This window comes from Calidris pugnax, unplaced genomic scaffold, assembly GCF_001431845.1.
Source record: "Calidris pugnax isolate Ruff unplaced genomic scaffold, ASM143184v1 scaffold141, whole genome shotgun sequence".
Classification (NCBI taxonomy): domain Eukaryota; kingdom Metazoa; phylum Chordata; class Aves; order Charadriiformes; family Scolopacidae; genus Calidris; species Calidris pugnax.
In genome coordinates, this window is record NW_015090902.1 from 2,874,717 (window position 1) to 2,893,068 (window position 18,352).

Consider the following 18,352-nt stretch of genomic DNA (forward strand, 5'->3'; position numbering starts at 1 on the left):
AGTGAACCTGTTGGTTTCCTGTGCCAAATACTAACAAGTGATGCCTTTTGGTGGCCAAACTGATTCTTTTTAAGACCAAGTTTTCCAGATACTAGACAGCGTTGAGAGACATTCAGAGTAATTGGAAAACTACAAATTATTTTTGCCATCAGTATTACTGGTTCATCAAAGTAGTGCTCATGAGGAAATAAAATTAACATTGTCTTTAAAAGACAACCATCAAAATACTCAGTCTTTTAAAACTGTCGCTGTACCATCTACAGAATATATATAAGTATAGCAGATTTTTTGATTAATGAATGAAGCTTAGTTGCCATACCAAATGCTTGAATGAAACAGGCTCATTAATGGGAGAGTGAGTTAATTCTTTTCATAGTATTACTGACCAATTTTATGATGAGTAGACATGTTTCCAGGTTTACATAATAAAGTTGTATCAGCAATATTTGAATAAAACTAAGGGTCTGTTTGCACAGATAGACTCTTAATTCTCCCAGTTGGGAAGGTCACAGTTTTTACAAACAGGATAGATTTTACCTGCTATATTCAGAAGTAAAAAAAAAAAAAAAAAAAAAAGAAAACAAAAAGAAAAGCCATAACTGGAATTGATTTTTCTCCTGCAGAGGAACTATACTTCATTTTTCATTTGGAAAAGTGATTTAAGTTCCCTGTTTTTCAGTAGCCATCCTGCTTTTGAAAAGGAGGTGAATTTATTTTAAAATATGATCTTAAAGAAAAAAGCAAGTTTCATTAAATCATGATGAGGTTATATGTGTGTTAAATTTACCAAGTGTCTGATCTTCTATGCTTGTCCTTAACAGCTGTAAACTCATATTTTCCAATTCCTCAATCCAATATCTTCCTTCCAAGAATATTTTTCTCTTCTAAAGCCTGCATTTATTGTAAGACTACAAACTTCTCAACTGAATTTAGATTCTCTGTTCTTATAGCTCAGTAATGGCAGTTCCTACATGAAACCTGTCCATTAAACCAAAAATGTAAAAAGTCTTATAAAACTTGGATAACTGTCAGGCATCCCATGATTATTTGTAAATATAATGTGCTGCCAATTGCATCACAAAATGGAATTATGAGACAGTGGAAATTCCTTGGATGAAAGGACAGAAAGGCTTTCATCAGTATGCCAAAGTGAAGTCTGCCTTCGACTCCTTAGTGAAGGTAATAGATCCAGTAGCTGAGGGAGAGGATATCCTTGACCAACACATTGCTTTTTTTTTGAGCGTATTAAGTCTGAACTTAAGTCAAAAATTCATTTTACTTAATACACAGAAATGAACAAGAAAGTGGAAACCAGCCAAGAAAGTATCAGTATTTTAGAATTGCTAGTTTGGGACTTTTGCTTCAGTTGACCGTGGTATATTCAAACTAAAAAGAAAAAAGAGACTATATATAGCTACAGCTCCATCTAAAATTGGAAATGCAGCTAACACCTGGCATTCTTTTACATATGTATATGTACTTAAATATGTGTATAGACATATTCAGATAGAGTATACAAATACCATAGTCTTTGAGGTTGACATCTGGAGAATCTACTCTTATGATTGTAGATAAATTTAGAAAGAAATTAGGTAAGAATGTGATCCATGCTTATGTTTGTGCTAACCCAAGAAATGCCTCAAATGACAATTGATCTCCATTGTCAGTCTAGAAATTTCTTAGATATTTAGGCACCCTTTCACATATGCAGTGTAGTGTTCCCCTCTGGAATGAGATACATTGCTCTTGATTGCCATTGCTAACACTTGAAAAAGATAGTGGACATAATTTTGCTACAATAATATCATAGTTAAACATTAGTTTAAATAGAAAACTTGCCTTCATTCCATTGTAATGTGTGGTTAGGAATACAAACGCTCACTTACTGCCTCCTAGGCGAGTTCTCTTTTTTTCCAGATTACAGATTCTCAATCAAAAGGTTAAGAAGTCAATCTGATTCCAGTATCCTAACATGATAGCCATCTATATGAGTGTTAGATGTTTACCATGGAGATATCTACACCTAAGCTATTATTAATGAAATCTGCTCCTGCCCTTTCAGTACCATTTCTCTCTATTGACGATAAAGGAAGTCCAAACACTAAGACACTGTGGACGCTACATCTGGTCACCACACTAAAATGTATCTTCCATACTTCATATATCACAGAAGAAGCAGATGTTGGCCTAGATGAGCTCCAGTGATAGGGACTCTACCCTGTCTCTGGGGAGGTTGTTCCAGAGATTGATTGTTCTCACTGTAAAAAAATTCTTTCTAATGTTGAGATGAAACCTCTCCCAGTACAATTTGGACCTGTTGTGCTTTGTCTTCTCCATGTGGCTCCCTGTGAAGAGAGAGCCTCTGTCCTCTTTGTAGCTGCTCCTTATGTACTGGAATTCTGTGATGAGGTCCCCCTCAGAGCCTTCTGTCCTCCAAGAAGAGACCTAACTCCTTCATCCTTTCCACAGGGCAGGTTCTCCAGCCCTTTGGTCATTTTCATGGCCCTCCTTTGAACCTTCTCCAGTCTGTCTGCGTTTTTCTTTAATTGTGGGGACCAGAACTCAACACAGTACTTCAGGTGGCCTGACAAGTAGTGTCTGCTAGTCACGCCCCTCAGGATGCTGCCCAGGAACCTATTTGCCTTCATTGCTGCAGCAGTGCACTGCTGACATGCTGACCACTAGGATCCCCGTGTCCTTTTCAGCAAGGCTGCTCCACACCCATGCAGGTTGTAGCCTTTAGTGAGCTTTTTGATTATTCCAACCCAGGTGCAGGACTTTGCACTTGTCTTTGTTAAACTTCATAATGTTCTTCCTAGTCCACTCTTTCAGCCTGTCCAGGTCCCTCTGCAACATGGCTGACATGTCAACCTCACCACCCAGTTTTGTGGCATCAGGAAACTCGGTGAGGGTGCTTTTGATCTTGCCATCCAGATACGTTATGAAGATGTTGAAACAATGTGGGGACCAGTATCAATCCCTGGAGGACCCCACTTGTGACAGTCTGTCAGCCTGAATTATGCAATTGAATCTGTAAATTATAAGAATTAAAAACTCCAGCCTCATTTATTTCTCACAGTACAATAGGATATAATTTCTCATGAAATACCACCCTCTAAGGAAGCAAAAGACTGGTGTTAAATGTTACCAGGTCTTACAAAGATCTTACAAACAGAACTGCCAGACGAACAATTTTCTTCAATGAAGAGTATAATCATTCTGAGTCAGCATCCTCATTCTTAGGGAGCAGACACCTTAAACATCCTTAAATGTATTCCAAATTCTGTTATGGATACTGCAAAAAGTCCTCCCTCCAGGGAGATGTTTCACTGTTTTCTCTATTCCATGGTAAGTATTGTGCAATGTGAATGCTCTGTATTGTCTCTGAATTTCTGTACTTGGAGCTTCCACGTCAGACACTAAAACCTTCCTTAAAAGCCAACTTGTCATCTTTTAGCTCCACACCATGTATATCAAGATGGTGCTTAATACAGTTTTAGATTTAAAAGTATTTACCATTTCCTAGTTTAGAGGGTAGACTTATATAGATAATTCTTTCCAGCATTTCTTTTTAAGCCCGAGTTTCAAGCTCATACCTAGGCTGCTCACAGTTACTATAGAAACAGCAAATGCCCCACAGGAAATGAAAATATATCTTATGCAACCACCATTGAAGTTTATTAGCTTTGAGGGTAATCCTAGAAAATGATGTAATTTTTAGCTTCAGTAGATGCTGCAGCTTTAGACTGTGGAATGTGAGTTCCATAGTGGTCATGGAATGACAGAATCAGAGAATCTTCATGGTGGGAAGGGACCTTTGAGATCATGTGGTAGCAAAGAAAACGCGTCAGACTTAGCAATGCAACTGGCAAAGAATGTGTCCAGGGTTAGTGATAAGCCTGTTGTGGAGTGTATACTGAAGGATGTGGAACATGTTTTAATTGTTATTTGAATTAGATAAAGCTAGTATATCTTTTTTCTTTCTTTTTTTTTTCCTTTTTTTTTTTTTTTAATGTGTTGCACCTGCTTTTTCATATCCTGTCGTACCTTCAGAATTAGGGTGAGTGGTTGGAATATTATTGCAGGAAGAAAGTGTGGAGTGGACAGAGAGAAAAAATTTGGACTGCTCTGTTCTGCACAGCAGGTTTTTGATACACGGGGAAAGAAGTCAAGTGGCAGTTGAGCTTGTTCTCATAATCAAATCCTTTACTTATGTGATTTTTTTCTGTTTATTCCTTTTTTTTTTTTATCCAAGTCAATAAAGTTTCATCTGAATATGAGGTGATCTTGCTTAATTGTACTTACATAGCCTCTTAGTATCATGACTTCTAATCAAAATTTTCTTGCAACATCAAGAGAAAACAAGGCAGAACATAGCAGAATGTTTGGGATTTCTATGCACATAGTAAGAAGAAAATGAACCTGTCTGATTCAATCGGTTATGTCTTTTCAGTATAAAACTCGAATATATCAGCATGCTAGAGTTTATTCCATAACTTCTGTTTTTCCAGGTACAACTGTGCCAGCGCTGTTGAATAGCACCTCCAATCAGCTTTACCTGCATTTTCACTCCGACATTAGTGTGGCAGCAGCTGGTTTTCACCTGGAATACAAAAGTAAGACTGCTTACTTTTTGAGACTTTCTCAGGAAAAAGTGAATGTAAATTGTTCTTGTTTTTTGCTTTTGTCTTTTTGTTGTTGTGTTTGCTTTTTTTTTTTAACTTGGCGTGAACCTGATACAAGTGATATCTACTAAACTGAAGTTTTAAATGAAATGTAATTTGACATTGCTGAAAACCAGCTTTCACAAATTAGTAGCATATAACAAATCCACCTGGCAATTCAGAACAACATTTTTAAAACATGGGGTTTAATTATGGTTGGGTTCTTTTTCTACTTATTTCAGTTTAGTTATGAAATTTAGGTAACAAAAATAGTAAGATTTAGTTTCACTGCTTGGAAATAGATAAAGCCAGAACAGATAGCACTTTTTTTTTTCCCTATTTATGTGTGCGCGTGTTTAATCCTTGCTGTTCTTTCCTTTCTTTCAAATTCTTTTCTCAAGAAATCACTGTAATTGCAAAAAAAAAAAAAAAGCCCTTTATAATCCCAGAGCTACTAGAAAACACTACGGTTATCTTCGAAAATCACTGGTGGTATGAGCAGAATAACCTAAGACACTAAATAGCAAATTATGCTATATATCAACTTTTTATATGTTTTGTGAGCATTTGGGTTCTGAAATACAGAAGTTTGATGTTATAAACATCAATGGATTATTTCACATAATCATATTTTGTTCAAAAATCCATGTTTGTATTATTATCTCTCTCAAAAACTTTAAATACTATAGGATAATGGTAATTCCAGCACACAGGCTTGCATAGTGTTGCTTTTAACTGGAAATAGTTATTGGTAAGAATATTTCAGTCTTTAAAAAAATAATGCGATGATGAGTTAGCGGTCTTTAATTTTAGAATATGAACATGCTCTATTTTCTTACAAAGGCCATTCAAAAATTTTCTTGAAAATGGAGTTAATTTTTTGTATATTTTATATATAAAATATACATATGTACAGAATATTGAAAGACTAGATTTTCAGTTCATAACAAGTATTTGCAACTAAATATAACCCACAAGATAGTCTTATGTTTTAATTTAGTTTCCTGTTTATTTCAAGCATTTATATGCAAGCATGTTGTAGTTTATTGGAATACAGTCATTCTAATGGTGATGTAGAATAAGAATATGATTATTACTTCTGCAGGATATTTTTTTTAGAATCTACTGTTTTGACGATGTTGTCTTTCTTGTCTAGGGAGCCCTCCTCCCAAACTGATCAGCCTTTTTTCCTCCCCAGGCCTTTCCCCTTAACCTGCAGTGAAAGTCTAATTCCATACAGTGGAATGCAGTACAAATTTGCTCTAGAAAGTTGCTGCACAATGAACATTTTGAAGTGCAGTTTTTATCTTTTACTGTATCAGTTTTATTATCCCTGTGACTCCTGAAAATATGTGTTCTGTTAACAAGTGAAAAGTGTTTGGGAGCATGCAAGGTCACTTGGATTTATGCTTTTGTTTGTCTCCTAATTGCCAGTCCCACAACTGTGCTCTGTTACAGCATCTATTGACTTCAGTGCTTCCAATATTTCAATGCCAGGGTTTTTCAGAAGTACAACTCAGTACAGGTCAAGGTAGCAACATTCAGCATTCAGAGCTTAGTTAACTATTCTGTTCGTAGCCTGGCAGGAAAGAATAATTTCCTTTCTTATGTGGCTATATGGTCTCTGCAGGGCTACCAGGAGTACAGTACATCTGTGTGTGCCTATGAATACAGAAACTAAGCAAATCCCCACAGCAAGACTTTACTGTTTTATATTGAGCAGTCACCTTTTTTGATCAAGAGAGAGACAGAGAAGGAAATACTTTGTCATGTAACAAGATGCAGATATTGCTAGTGTTTGAGTATGAATTCTGAAGTCTGTGATCTTTCGGTCACCTACTGTTTGAAGCACCATTGGAAAAATAAATACCTTTGGTTCAGAAGTCAATATAAAATTTGGAATAAAAATGCCCTTTTTTTGAGGGGTAGTCTTACTAAAGCAAATACAAAAATGTTTGATGTCTAGGAAAAAACATTCAACATGAACTGCTATATTAGAACATGAGGAACTTTTGATAAAAGCAAAGGAAAAGGGGGACTGGATTCATAATCTTTATAAATAACATGCTTTGCAGCTGTAACGTTCAGCTCTAGTATAGCAGGCCTCAGTTCAATTCTTTCATCTTGTTGCAGAAATTGGAATGTCTGAGTAGTCATAGTGGGGGTCCTCAACAGCTACTGTTAAGGCTGTTCTGCTTAATAAGACCAACTAAGCAGCTGTAGCAGGTTTTGTATCGGCATTCTCATTACCAGGAAAAATGGCTAATCATTCAAGTTCAGCTGGTTTTTAAACATTTTGTAAAAAGTAGTAGAGCAATAAGATCAGATGTATAAAGAATACATCAGTATTGTGAGGCCAGAGACCTATGTTTAAAGTGTTCATTTAGGTGAGAGAGCTGGACTTGGATGTATGTATGATGTAAGCAATTGGGCATGATACTTAAGTGTGTACGTGGTTTTCAGTTCTAGTTCAAATATATGTTTTAGAAGTTTATGGAATGGAATTATAGAAGAGAGATTAGGAGTTTGTCTCCTCTGCTGAAATTCTCTGTATACCTCTGTGATAAAGATATTCCTCTGAGTAGCAATGTGGGTTCAAATCACTGCAGGTAACAAAGTTTCTCTCTCTTACTTTTTGTAAGTTGTCAGTAGCTGCTTTGCAGAATCGAAAGCAAAGGATTCTGGACCCTGCAGTAAGAAAGGCCTTCTTCCCCATTCATTCATCCTGCTCTTTGTTGTAGCTCCTTTATATAGTCACAACAAAAGGAAATCCAGTGACTTATGGGGGAAAAAAAAGAATTCAAAGATGAATGACAGATATAACATCCCTTTCATTTCCTGATCAGAAAGCAAGCTGAGGGGATGCACTAGATAAGAAAGAGGAAGAGAGGACACAAAATTGCTGGGAAATATTGTCAAGGAGTAAGAGCTAGTATCAGTACAGATCAATTTAAAAAAACAACAGGATTATGCCACCTTATATGAGCTGAACAACTGTCCCTTAGTTCTGTAAAGTGAAATAAAAAGAAATAATAATGAAAAATGAGAATAATCCTGCCAACAAACCAGAATTAATACGTATTTATGTATTTTTAAAATCCGCATAGCTCTTCAGCCATGTAGATGCAGAAGTTTAGTTCTTTAATGGTGTTTTACCTATGGATAGGCAGAAAGTTCATAGAGAAGAAAACTGAAAAAAAACCCCAAAATTTAGCTAGTCCTCAGGGAACTAAAATTGGTGGGCACAGTTTTATTTTCATTTTCAACTAGATAATTTTGTTGTTCTTTAAAGTACTTTGCTATAGAGATTTGTTGGGTCTTCTGTGACCCTGATTAAAATTTAATAATGTTTTTATTGGAAGTATTTAATTTACAGCTATGCTTATTTTAGTACTCGAGTTGTGCTTTTATGAATCCAAATGCACTTCTATATAGTTTCTGCTCTTTCGTGGAAGGGGAATGGCTTTGTTAATTTAGTTGTTTCCTGAACAATCAATTGCTGTCAGTCAAAACTAACAATAAAAATTTTCAGTTGTTTTGAATTTTCATGCTGTTTCAGGGAAATCCACAGAGATCATGACTTAGTTTTATTTTCTGGAACAATAAACCAAAATATCAAATTTCATAGCTACCGACATCCTTCATGGTATACAGTCTTAGAGTTCTTTCCTCCTCCTATGTGCAGGAGCATTTAGCAGTTAGCCTTAATTGAAATTATATGTATGCATCAAAGGATACAGGATCCTTTAATATTATTTTAGATATAAGTATTTTGGAGAGAGAAAAGCTATCTGTCTTTGAAATTGAGAAAGCTATAATGCTTTTCACAAGGCATGAATTTTGCAATTTTGCAAATCCTCTTAATTTGGGAACGAGGCTTAGTGCTTAATCCTAAAACATTTCAAGGAAAATATTTAAGTAAATGTTTTAAATGCTTAAGCTTTGTTTTAAATCTTTTGAGGATGAATAGGGAATATTACATGAACAGGAAGTGCAGTTAAAGCTTCTGTGTATTAATTGTTCATTAATTAACAAGAATGATAAATTACTAGAACTAAAACCCTTCCTATGCAAATGCCCAGTAGGTAAGAGAGTGTTAGTCCTGGAACAGTGGTAGAAGAGACAAAGTGGACCTACTAGCGTTTCATCTAGCCTTATCTTCTGCGTACATTTGACATTAGAGTAGTAGGTAAAACTGCTCTAATATAGCTCCAGGGTCTCCCGAGAGCAGAGTAGAGGAGTAGAATCACCTCCCTTGACCTGCTGGCCACACTTCTTTTGACGCAGCCCAGGTTGTGGTTGAGAATTTCCACTTAAAAAATATGTTTTCACCAGTGTAAATGTTATAAGCATGCTCATTTTTAGATCAGTATGTTAGGGAAAACAGCTTTATTTCTGTAAAATATATTTAGTTTGCTATTATTTGGTCACATGTCTTATATTCCACACTGTATATTGCTGTTTTAAAGTAACTTCATAGAACGTCATAAAAACTTCAGCCACTGATGACAGCTTTTTTTAACCCAAAATATTTCAAGATAATGTAACTAAGTGAATATGTATTGGCTTACTTCTTAAACCTTTGTCTTCCTTTTAGAAGAGTCTTTCTCTTTCCCTCTCCATTTGTGGGTTCTTTCTACGTGTGCCTTTATTTTCATGGGAAGGCACAGGGAATCTGCTCCCTGAGCAGATTCCTGCAAACTTAAGTTCATGTCTAACCTAGGCAATGCACATGGTCCCCTTTTTGCCTTCAAAAACACACAAGTCTTCCACTGATTATAATTTTGTCATTTACTTTTGTGTCAGGCATCAAGAATGTAGGTATGAGTTGTTTGTCCAAACTGAGTGGTCGTACTCAATTAGTACGCTGGGGTCAAATTGGTGACTTGGATGGGCTTTTCCCTTTGTTTCTTTGTGGGTTTTGGGGGTGGAGGCGTGGGGGGTTGGTTGGTTTGTTTATTTGTTGGGTTTTTTTTAAGTCAGATACACAAACTCACTCAAAAGAAATAATTGGTCAATGCCTTAGAAGAATTTCATTCTGGTCATAATATAACTATAACGGCTGTGGAGAGCCACTATGTGGTCATGTTTCTTGTTATTTCAGAAGGTGTCGAACTGGTTGCAGTAACCTATGACAAGAAATAAAACATTAAAATATTAAACAGAAAATGTAGAAAAGACCGGAATTAATCACTTAGACTAATCCTTCATATGCATCTATTTTTGTCCCCCAAACTGTGGTAGAGTAAATAAAATTACTTTCACAGCCACCAGCAAGTGCAATCAAAATGTTCTTTGTTGCATTTCTAATATGTACAACAGTAGAAAGAATAAATATTCGCACTATTTGATTGAATTCCTTTTAATCTTAATGAACAAAGCAAACAACTACCCAAATGGTGTGGTTTAGAAATGTGTCTGTTTAATTCAATTGCATTTGTGCACAGTAATGTTTCAAGCCTGTTCATAAAATCTCATTTATTAATTCAGTAGTAGTTTCAATATTTTCTTTAATATACAAAACATTTTTTTTTGAAAAGTTTGGAAACAACGTTTGCTCATACAGCATGCTGTTGAACTTCTCAGTTGAAGTCAGTTTGTTTCAGTAAGAACTGAATATATGATGAATGTAGACATGTAGGTTTAGGCCAAAAATACCTGTAAGTATATATGTAAGTATATCTAAATGCAGTGATAAGAATTAAAATATTCCACTAAAACCCTTGTTTTATGCAATCAATATTTTAATAGTGTCATCCAGCCTTATTACCTTGCATTAGGACATATGGCACAATTCTTCATCATTCTTTTTGTAAGTTTTGTTTTACCGCTATACCAAGAAAATGTAATATGTGTGAGAACATAAGCTTACTTTTAATTAATCCTCTTTTCTGAAGCTTCTCTATTGCATGTTTTCAAGTGCTAAGGGTTCCCAGGAGCTGAAATATTGGATTCACTGGTAAGAGGACTAGAGAAAATGAAGTTTTGTAGTACTTCTCTATCATAGAGATCTCTCATAAATTCAAAGAAAAATCAGACTATCAGAGAAGAAAAATTCTTTTAAGTAGCATATTGTTTTAATAGGTCCAGATTAAGATTTTTCATGCAGTTTGATCTTTAATGTGGCTCTTCAGTGCAGCAAACTTTTCTTTTTCCCTGTATTAAAGCAGGTGTGAATCATAAATGTGCCATTTTTAATTTAGCAGGTCCTGATCCTGTCAGTATATCTGTACAACTTCCTTGCTGTTGACATGAATCTGACCCCTTTTGCAATAATTCATTGAGATAAATGCATTTTCTAGGCTGGTGTCTTGAAGCATGCAGGTTTGGAAGGGACAGCTTGGGTTTTGATATACACCATCATCAAAATGAAAAGAACAGTTCACTCCATCTTGATGTTTGTAATATAATAAAGAACAATATGTTTCAGTTATCCATGTAGGGGTGGGAGGGAGGAATTAAAAAAAGAAAGCCTGATGACTTTTGGTCAAGCTGTCAAGAAATTCTTGTGATGTTCAGTTTGCAGCTTTCTGAAATGGACACTAATGGGCATTCACATTGTCAGATATGCCAGCAAGGATTTTCTTTCTGCCAGCAGTGGCAGTGATGTTTGGACAGAATTTGAGGTAATTGTAGGCATGTATATAATTATGGAAGTGAGGCATATTTGTCTTATGCCACAGCGGAGCCAAGAAAGTATTTAGCAGGCAGTAAGTGGAATAAGGTCAGGGAGAGGGTTATCATTCTTGACATTGATGTGTTCTCTCTTGTACTGCATAGCAGAAGCTGAGCTCTGAAGAGCACGCACTAAGCAATCCTTGTGCTTTTTTGATTGCTTGGGCTTGACATTTAACATGTTTTCCCTTTATTACTGACTGTTCACATACAATCTAGTTTAATGTATTTCAGAGTCTCTGAATATTTTTCTCTAGTTTGTCCCCAAATACTGGAATGTGTTTGCTTTCTCTCAAGCATTCTTTAGATTTAGGTTTATTTTTCAGATGGGACCAGGTCTAACTAAACTAGTTATCTACATAAACTAGGCTAGTTATTATATAGTGGTTGGAATGATGAGGGTGAGGATTCTCAATAGTATTTGACTCTGTTTCCAACTTTCTCTTGCTTTTGGGGAGATAATATTACTTCTTAATGTTAGGTATATCAAATAAAGTCAATTATGAGTGGATTTTGCCTAGTGTTTGGTGATATTTTGCTAGAATATTCTGTATTATAAATTGTATCATCAGACTAAAGTGGTAGTATATACAAAGTATTATACAAAGTATAACCAGCTATCATAACGAAAAAAGTTTTTTACCAGGTTATTAGAATCTGTTAAAGATAAAATACGTAGTGTAATACTGTATCTAACGGTTGCTCAGAAAATCACTTTCAAGATTTTCTTTTGATCATAGTCGACTTTAATTCTGTATGCTATTTACCTAATGATAGCGAGAACCGTATTACAAGCACATTATTAGTATTGCTATGCAGTCTCACTGTTATAAAACTTTCTGTGACTTAGAAAAATCTGCAAAAAAACTTTATTCATACAGATCTAAGACTTTGGGCCTGTAACTCTCAACACACAGGAATGCTGAGTTCAACAAAAATACAGATTTCCTTAAGACAGGGAGCAAACCTCAAATTTATATTCACAGAATTCAGCAAGTACCTTGCTATCTATAAGCAATTTAATCACAATGTCTTTGTTAGGTGCTTATATATTTAATAACAGTGAGTTTGGAGCAGATCTGTTTAAATTTTATTTTCTATTCAAGAGTGAGAAGGATAAGGAAATGCAGAAATAGGGCTTGGTTCACTTAAGTTGTGTCTGAACACTGGGTTCTCAAATTAGTAAACAATAGTCTATATACTGTATATTAAATTATTGAAACAAGGTGTTAACCTTCACTCTGTGATGGAGCAGACAGACTGTTTGTGTGAATGTGAATCACAGCTATTTAGTACCTATACTCAAAGAAATTTTCCAGACATTTATGGTATTGTGGAATACAGAGTGCTTGACCAAAAGAATGATACTATGAAACTGCAACAAAACCAAAATGACTTAAGTTAATGATGGTATCCTCATGGCTATTTGGAACCTTACAGTTCCACATAATGACTACACTTGGAGTCCCTAGCAGCCATATGAAATCACCAGAACATCATTTGAAAGTTGATGATATTGTTAGAACACCAAAATTTGTAAATTTTATGGTAGAAATTGCTTAAAATCTTTGTTTAGGTGTTTTCCTAAATTATACATTCCAGTACACAAAGGAACTACCTTAGGGAGATTCTGTGGCTTGCAAATATTAAATAAATCTTTATGAACTAATTAGAAAATATTTAGTTTAATAATTCTTACATCAGTTGTTATGAAGACTGCATTTCATACCTTGATACCTGTCACTCACCGTTAGAGTGGCTTGGCATTATCACTGCTCATTCCTGAAAAAGATGAAATGTACAGAACATAGAATGTACGGGATTATGGAACATATTTTCAGGAAAGAAAAGAAAAATGGCTCAGCAATCAAAATTTCAGGTTAAATTATAAAAGCCATTTCAAACTTCTGTGTACTTCATTAGGAAAATATGCTTACTTCAACTAAACCTTGAGCTGCAAAAAACCTGGCCGGAAATGGGTGAAGTGGAACACACTAAATTCCTATGTATGTATTTAAGATTTGTAGAGCATTTATATTTGAGTGATGAAAAATAGATAAGTAAAGGTTTAGGGCATAAGGTTAAAACCCTGTCTGTGTCAAAGTGTGTAAACAGCATTATCTGAAAGAAAATCGCATTTCCATAGAAAGGCTAGGGTCTCAGTGAATTGTTTCACGATGAACCATCTGGAATAACAGACTTCAAAATGTCAGGTATCAGAGTAAAGCCAAACATCATGTAATTTCTGTACTAAACACAAGTTACACTTATTATCACGAAAGGGGTTATATTTATAAGAAGACAGTGAGAGTTGTGGCATTTAGTCGATTATGTTTTCATACGCGTGAACTGAAACACTGTTGCAAAAGTGTATGACCAAGAAAAGATGTTCCAAAAATCAGTTTTTGTGGTGTCACAGAAAAGGTAGAATGGCAAAATTTAAAAGGGATCTTATACTACAAACACTTCAGCAGACATAACTTTTTACAGGTTCAGAATGTCAGTTGGGAACTAATACTACATGGTGTGTCCTGAGTCTAAGCTTAGAATAACGATTCAAAAATGTGCAAACCACTCACCTAAAAGGTGAGGACACTCAGTCCTTGGGGAAGTTACCTTGGGTGATGTCTCATCCCAAAGGGAGGGCTTCTGATCATAAACCCACTGCTCTGAGGAGAACCACGCAAAGGGGGTCTCCAGCAGGGACCCCATTTTATAGCCTGAGCAGACCTGGACTGTGGTCATCTATTGCTTGTGGTCACGTAGCTTTCATTAGTGGATGGATCTCCAAGGAGGGCTCATTGGCTGAGGTGGTCTCTAGGGCTTAGATGTCTGTGGTATGTGGCTGGGGGTTGTTTGCTTACATGACCAGCAGCTCATGAGCTTCCCAGCAAAGGAGCCTCCATGCCCGTGTACCATGCCATTAGACCTGCAGGGGAGGGGGTGTGGTGTGTGTGTTCCTGCCACACCCACAGTAACACATTCAGGAAAGTATTATTTTTATCTGATTTTTGCAGAATTTTGTGCTAATAAATGCTAAAGATTTGTTCTCACACCTTGTGAAAATAATTTCCATTCTGTTCTGGCTTCTACACATTATATCTTAAGAAAATATATCAGTTACATATTTATGTTCAGTAGCAGCTTTCTCTACTTCACAATTAAGATTATACATTTAAAATAGATTGTTGACTTGAAAGAAAGTTTTAATTTTATAAGGGGAATAACATTCTGTCGTCAGACCATAAACTGACAAACTAATTCTTCTGGTCCTTCTGTTCACAAAGAAAATCTTAAAGGCACAGAATTAATCCGATCAGCAGTTTCTCAACAGTTGTGTTCATTTGGAGCATTTCAGCTTAGATAGCAGAGATGATATTTAATTTTCAGTTGTATTGACTAACAAACTCCTTAGATAAGCACACAATGAAATAAAAGAAAAGTGATATCCACTCAGCAAAAAGCAGAAGGTAACACTTCAGGTTGCCAAATTTAGATGAAAACATTTGAGAAATTACTATTCATGGATAGTCTATGTAAAACTAATCTTCTGTTTGCTAACACCTGGCTTAAAAATAGTTAGGAACAGACTGTGCTGTCACACCTATGCAAAGATATAGTTTTGGGTTCAGAGTGCTAAATTTCAGATGTCTTAGCTTCTTTATAGTCAATGAAGTTTTCTAAACATAAGGAACACCCTTGGCCTTTAGCTGCTCTTCCAAAAGGCTCTACCATCTCACCTCAGTAGGTCTGCTCATCTGTTGTTGAAAAGAGAGAATAAAGTGTGCATAAAGTGTGTTTCCTCTTTGTCTCTCCATTTACTTCACAAGGATAAAAAAAAAAAAAAGAAAAATGAGAAAAAGAGGAAAGAGTGGTTTGTATACTAGAATTGGCATACTGGTTGAAAACAATAAAATGGCATAGTATGTGATAGCAACGTGCCGTTGTAATTGGTACAGTCACAGTATGTAATCTTTGTGTTTCAGTCATAGCATTTGTATTCTGCAGGGCAGTTCTGAAAATTTCTTTCTTTTAAACAAAATTTCAGTTTAATGTTGAAATAAACTTTTAATTATTGTTCTTTTAAAAAAACCCAATGCTGTGGAAAGAATTTGTTAGAGCAGAGAATATCAATGAAGAGCTGTTGTCCACTTATCTATGTTTTTTCAATCTTTGTGTTTACTTTCCTCAGCTGTAGGCCTTGCTGCCTGTCCAGAACCAGTAATTCCTAGCAATGGGATCAAATCAGGAGATAGATACATGGTGAATGATGTTTTGTCATTTCAGTGTGAGCCAGGATATACATTACAGGTATTTCTTTCTTTCTTTTTTTTCTTTGAATTATGCACTGTGGAATAATTGCAACAAAATGGCAATAGACCCACCCAAACCTTATTTTAATAAAGAGTGTGTGGTGTGTCAATAAAGGTGATTCAAGTAGAGCCTATATGAATATTCCTACGTTATAAAGCTATGAATGTGCCCTCAGCATGTCTGCATGCCCACAGCTTGCCCACATTATAAAGCATGTCTGGTACTCAGTAAACCTGGGCTTGCAAAGCTTGCCTTAGGTAAACGTATCATCAAGCAGTAAAACCCATCAAAATGGACAAGGAAATAACATGGTTAAAATGTTTTCTCTAGAAAATTATTTTAGTACTATGCTTGTTGAAGTTTTACTGTATTTTTCCATTTTTTAAGTGGTTCTCCAAGGTGAAATTTTGACCAGGGTGGTAGAAATATATTGTGGGATTTTGTATTCTGCTTAGAAATTGCAGAATTTAGTTTCTAAAGCAAATTTTATTCATACTAAATTGACTCTTAAAAATCTTTCAAGGAAATAAATATTACAAATTAGTTCACAAATTGGGGATGTTCACTGTTCATATACTGTTTTAGTTTCCCATGGTAGACGTGTTATTGAGCTACTGATTGTAAACATAAATCTAAGACTGAAAGCTTTTTTCTTCCCTTGTTAGTTCCTCAATTTACATATATTCCACCAATGGTGCAGTACATTAAAGACATCTGAGTTCAGAATCTTTTGGGTGGTAATAGGTCCCACTCAAGACAACATAAAAACATACCACTGTGCCAGAGAAAGCAAAGTGTCACAACTTCTGGTCCAGAGAAGGATAAAGTCATGGCTCCTTGTCTTGATGTTTGCCAGTTCAGTGCTCCCTCAGCATATACAGCCTTATTCTTTGGTCTTGGGGTTCCTTACCATTCTCCTAAAATTCAGACAGGATTCAAACCGAACATCTTAGCTCTAGGCTGGCTGTGGGAACCCCTGCACTTGAAAAGGCTCTGTAGGTAATCAGCAATATGCTTACCTTTACAGTCATGTGTTGCAGATATGGAGTCAAGTCTTTAACATAATCCATCATCTTTACATTTAGAGCATGACTTGAAACAACCTGTACCAGAAGCATCCTGTATCCATAGCAAAAAAGATTCTGTCATACAAGTATCCTACTAATTAGAAAAGATTCAAGACTTGTGCCCAACAAAGCCTACTCTACCCATCCTGAGCGCTCTCTGCTCATTTAATGAAGACTGCTTACAGGCCAACTGATGGTTCATCTATAAACTACTTAAGTTTTTCTCTTTCTAGCAAAGGAAAATTTCGTACTAATTTGAAAATACCTACTGATTTAAAACCTTTAACTTTCAGACTCTAATTTTTATTTTTTCTGTTTCATCTTTTTCTTACAGTATCCTTTGTAGGCAGCAGTAATGCCAGTAAGAAAATGAGAGATTTTATATCGTATTTTTATAATACAGTCTCTTCAAAAGGACTGTCTTAAAAGCCTTACTCCCAAATAGACTCTGACTTCCGTTTGAAGACTACTAAAGAAACATTAACCTTTTTGTATTTCAGAGTAGCATTAAACTAAGTATATGATGACATGCCATATTCTACAGATACCTCTATATTGCTATAACCAAGGCAAAGATATGGGAACTGAAATCTGATCTTCAGTGCTGTTAATTTGTTAAAATGAGGTGCTGACATGCTTTTGGCCTGGCTGAAGTACCACAGTTCAGTAACTATCCCAAGCCAGAGACTATTCCTGATAAGCAGTTTGCATGATGACATTTTGTTTTGGAGGTGAATCCAGAAGAAAAATGTTAAGGAGGTAGATACAGAAATAAATATGCATTTGGCCTCAAGGCTAGAAAACAAGCCCAAGCAATTTCATTAGTACAGATCTAGTTTATATATTCTTATAGTCCTTTTTTGTCTGCATTGAGCAAAATTTATTATTATTAATCCCTAGACTGAGGACATTCTATTTCAATGATGAATCTGTCTAGAAGTCAGCCTGTAATAAACATGATTACTCAGCAATAAATATTACTGTATATTAATAGTTGTTGGATTAAATCAAAATCTAATCTCTTTTTTAATTATTTGAAAAAGAGTCCTATTTTATATATTTGCAGAAAATCTGTGTGGAATTCTTTATGGATTTTTTATTCAATTCCACGCTGTGGTGAAAGGATCAGGATCTGATGGTGATGCTGGTAGAGCTGTCATATAATTGCTGTTCATATAGTTGCCCATAGATGCTTAGTATCTCATTGCTGTGATCCCAGCCACTGCTTCTGAGCCATTAAGACTCAAATACTTATAGGTGAACATCTGATTATTGGGTAAGCTTACAGCAGTGATCTGATAGGAAAAAGTAAAACACCCTATGCCAACTGTTTCGTCTGGAGATGGAATAGCATCTAATCCAATTTATTCCATCTAAAAGCCACCTATCTAATCTGAGTCAGCTGCTTAGGTTCTCATTTTGACAGCAGAAATAAACAGCCACACACCTCCAAGGGCTGATTCATACGAAGGTTTTGTGTTAGGACGGGTACCTTACTCTGAACATATCATTTTTCTTCACTGATTAGGATATCAAAAGGTTAAGAGGGGTATCTAACTTTAAACTGCTTAGGTTTGGTGGGGTGACTCCTACTTGTATTGCCCATCATATTACACACTCTTCTCTTCCTAC

The 18,352-nt window shown here is 35.6% G+C and overlaps 1 protein-coding gene across 2 annotated transcripts in view; it reads left to right on the top strand.

Moving 5' to 3' along the window:
* The window catches only part of CSMD1 (CUB and Sushi multiple domains 1), a 1,104,383-nt gene that overhangs the window by 942,418 nt on the left and 143,613 nt on the right, over positions 1–18,352 (top strand). For both annotated transcript variants that reach the window (XM_014948981.1, XM_014948982.1), the window contains exons 37-38: positions 4,512–4,616; positions 15,532–15,650. In XM_014948981.1, coding sequence (XP_014804467.1) covers positions 4,512–4,616; positions 15,532–15,650 — 224 coding nt within the window. The remainder of the gene's footprint in view (positions 1–4,511; positions 4,617–15,531; positions 15,651–18,352) is intronic.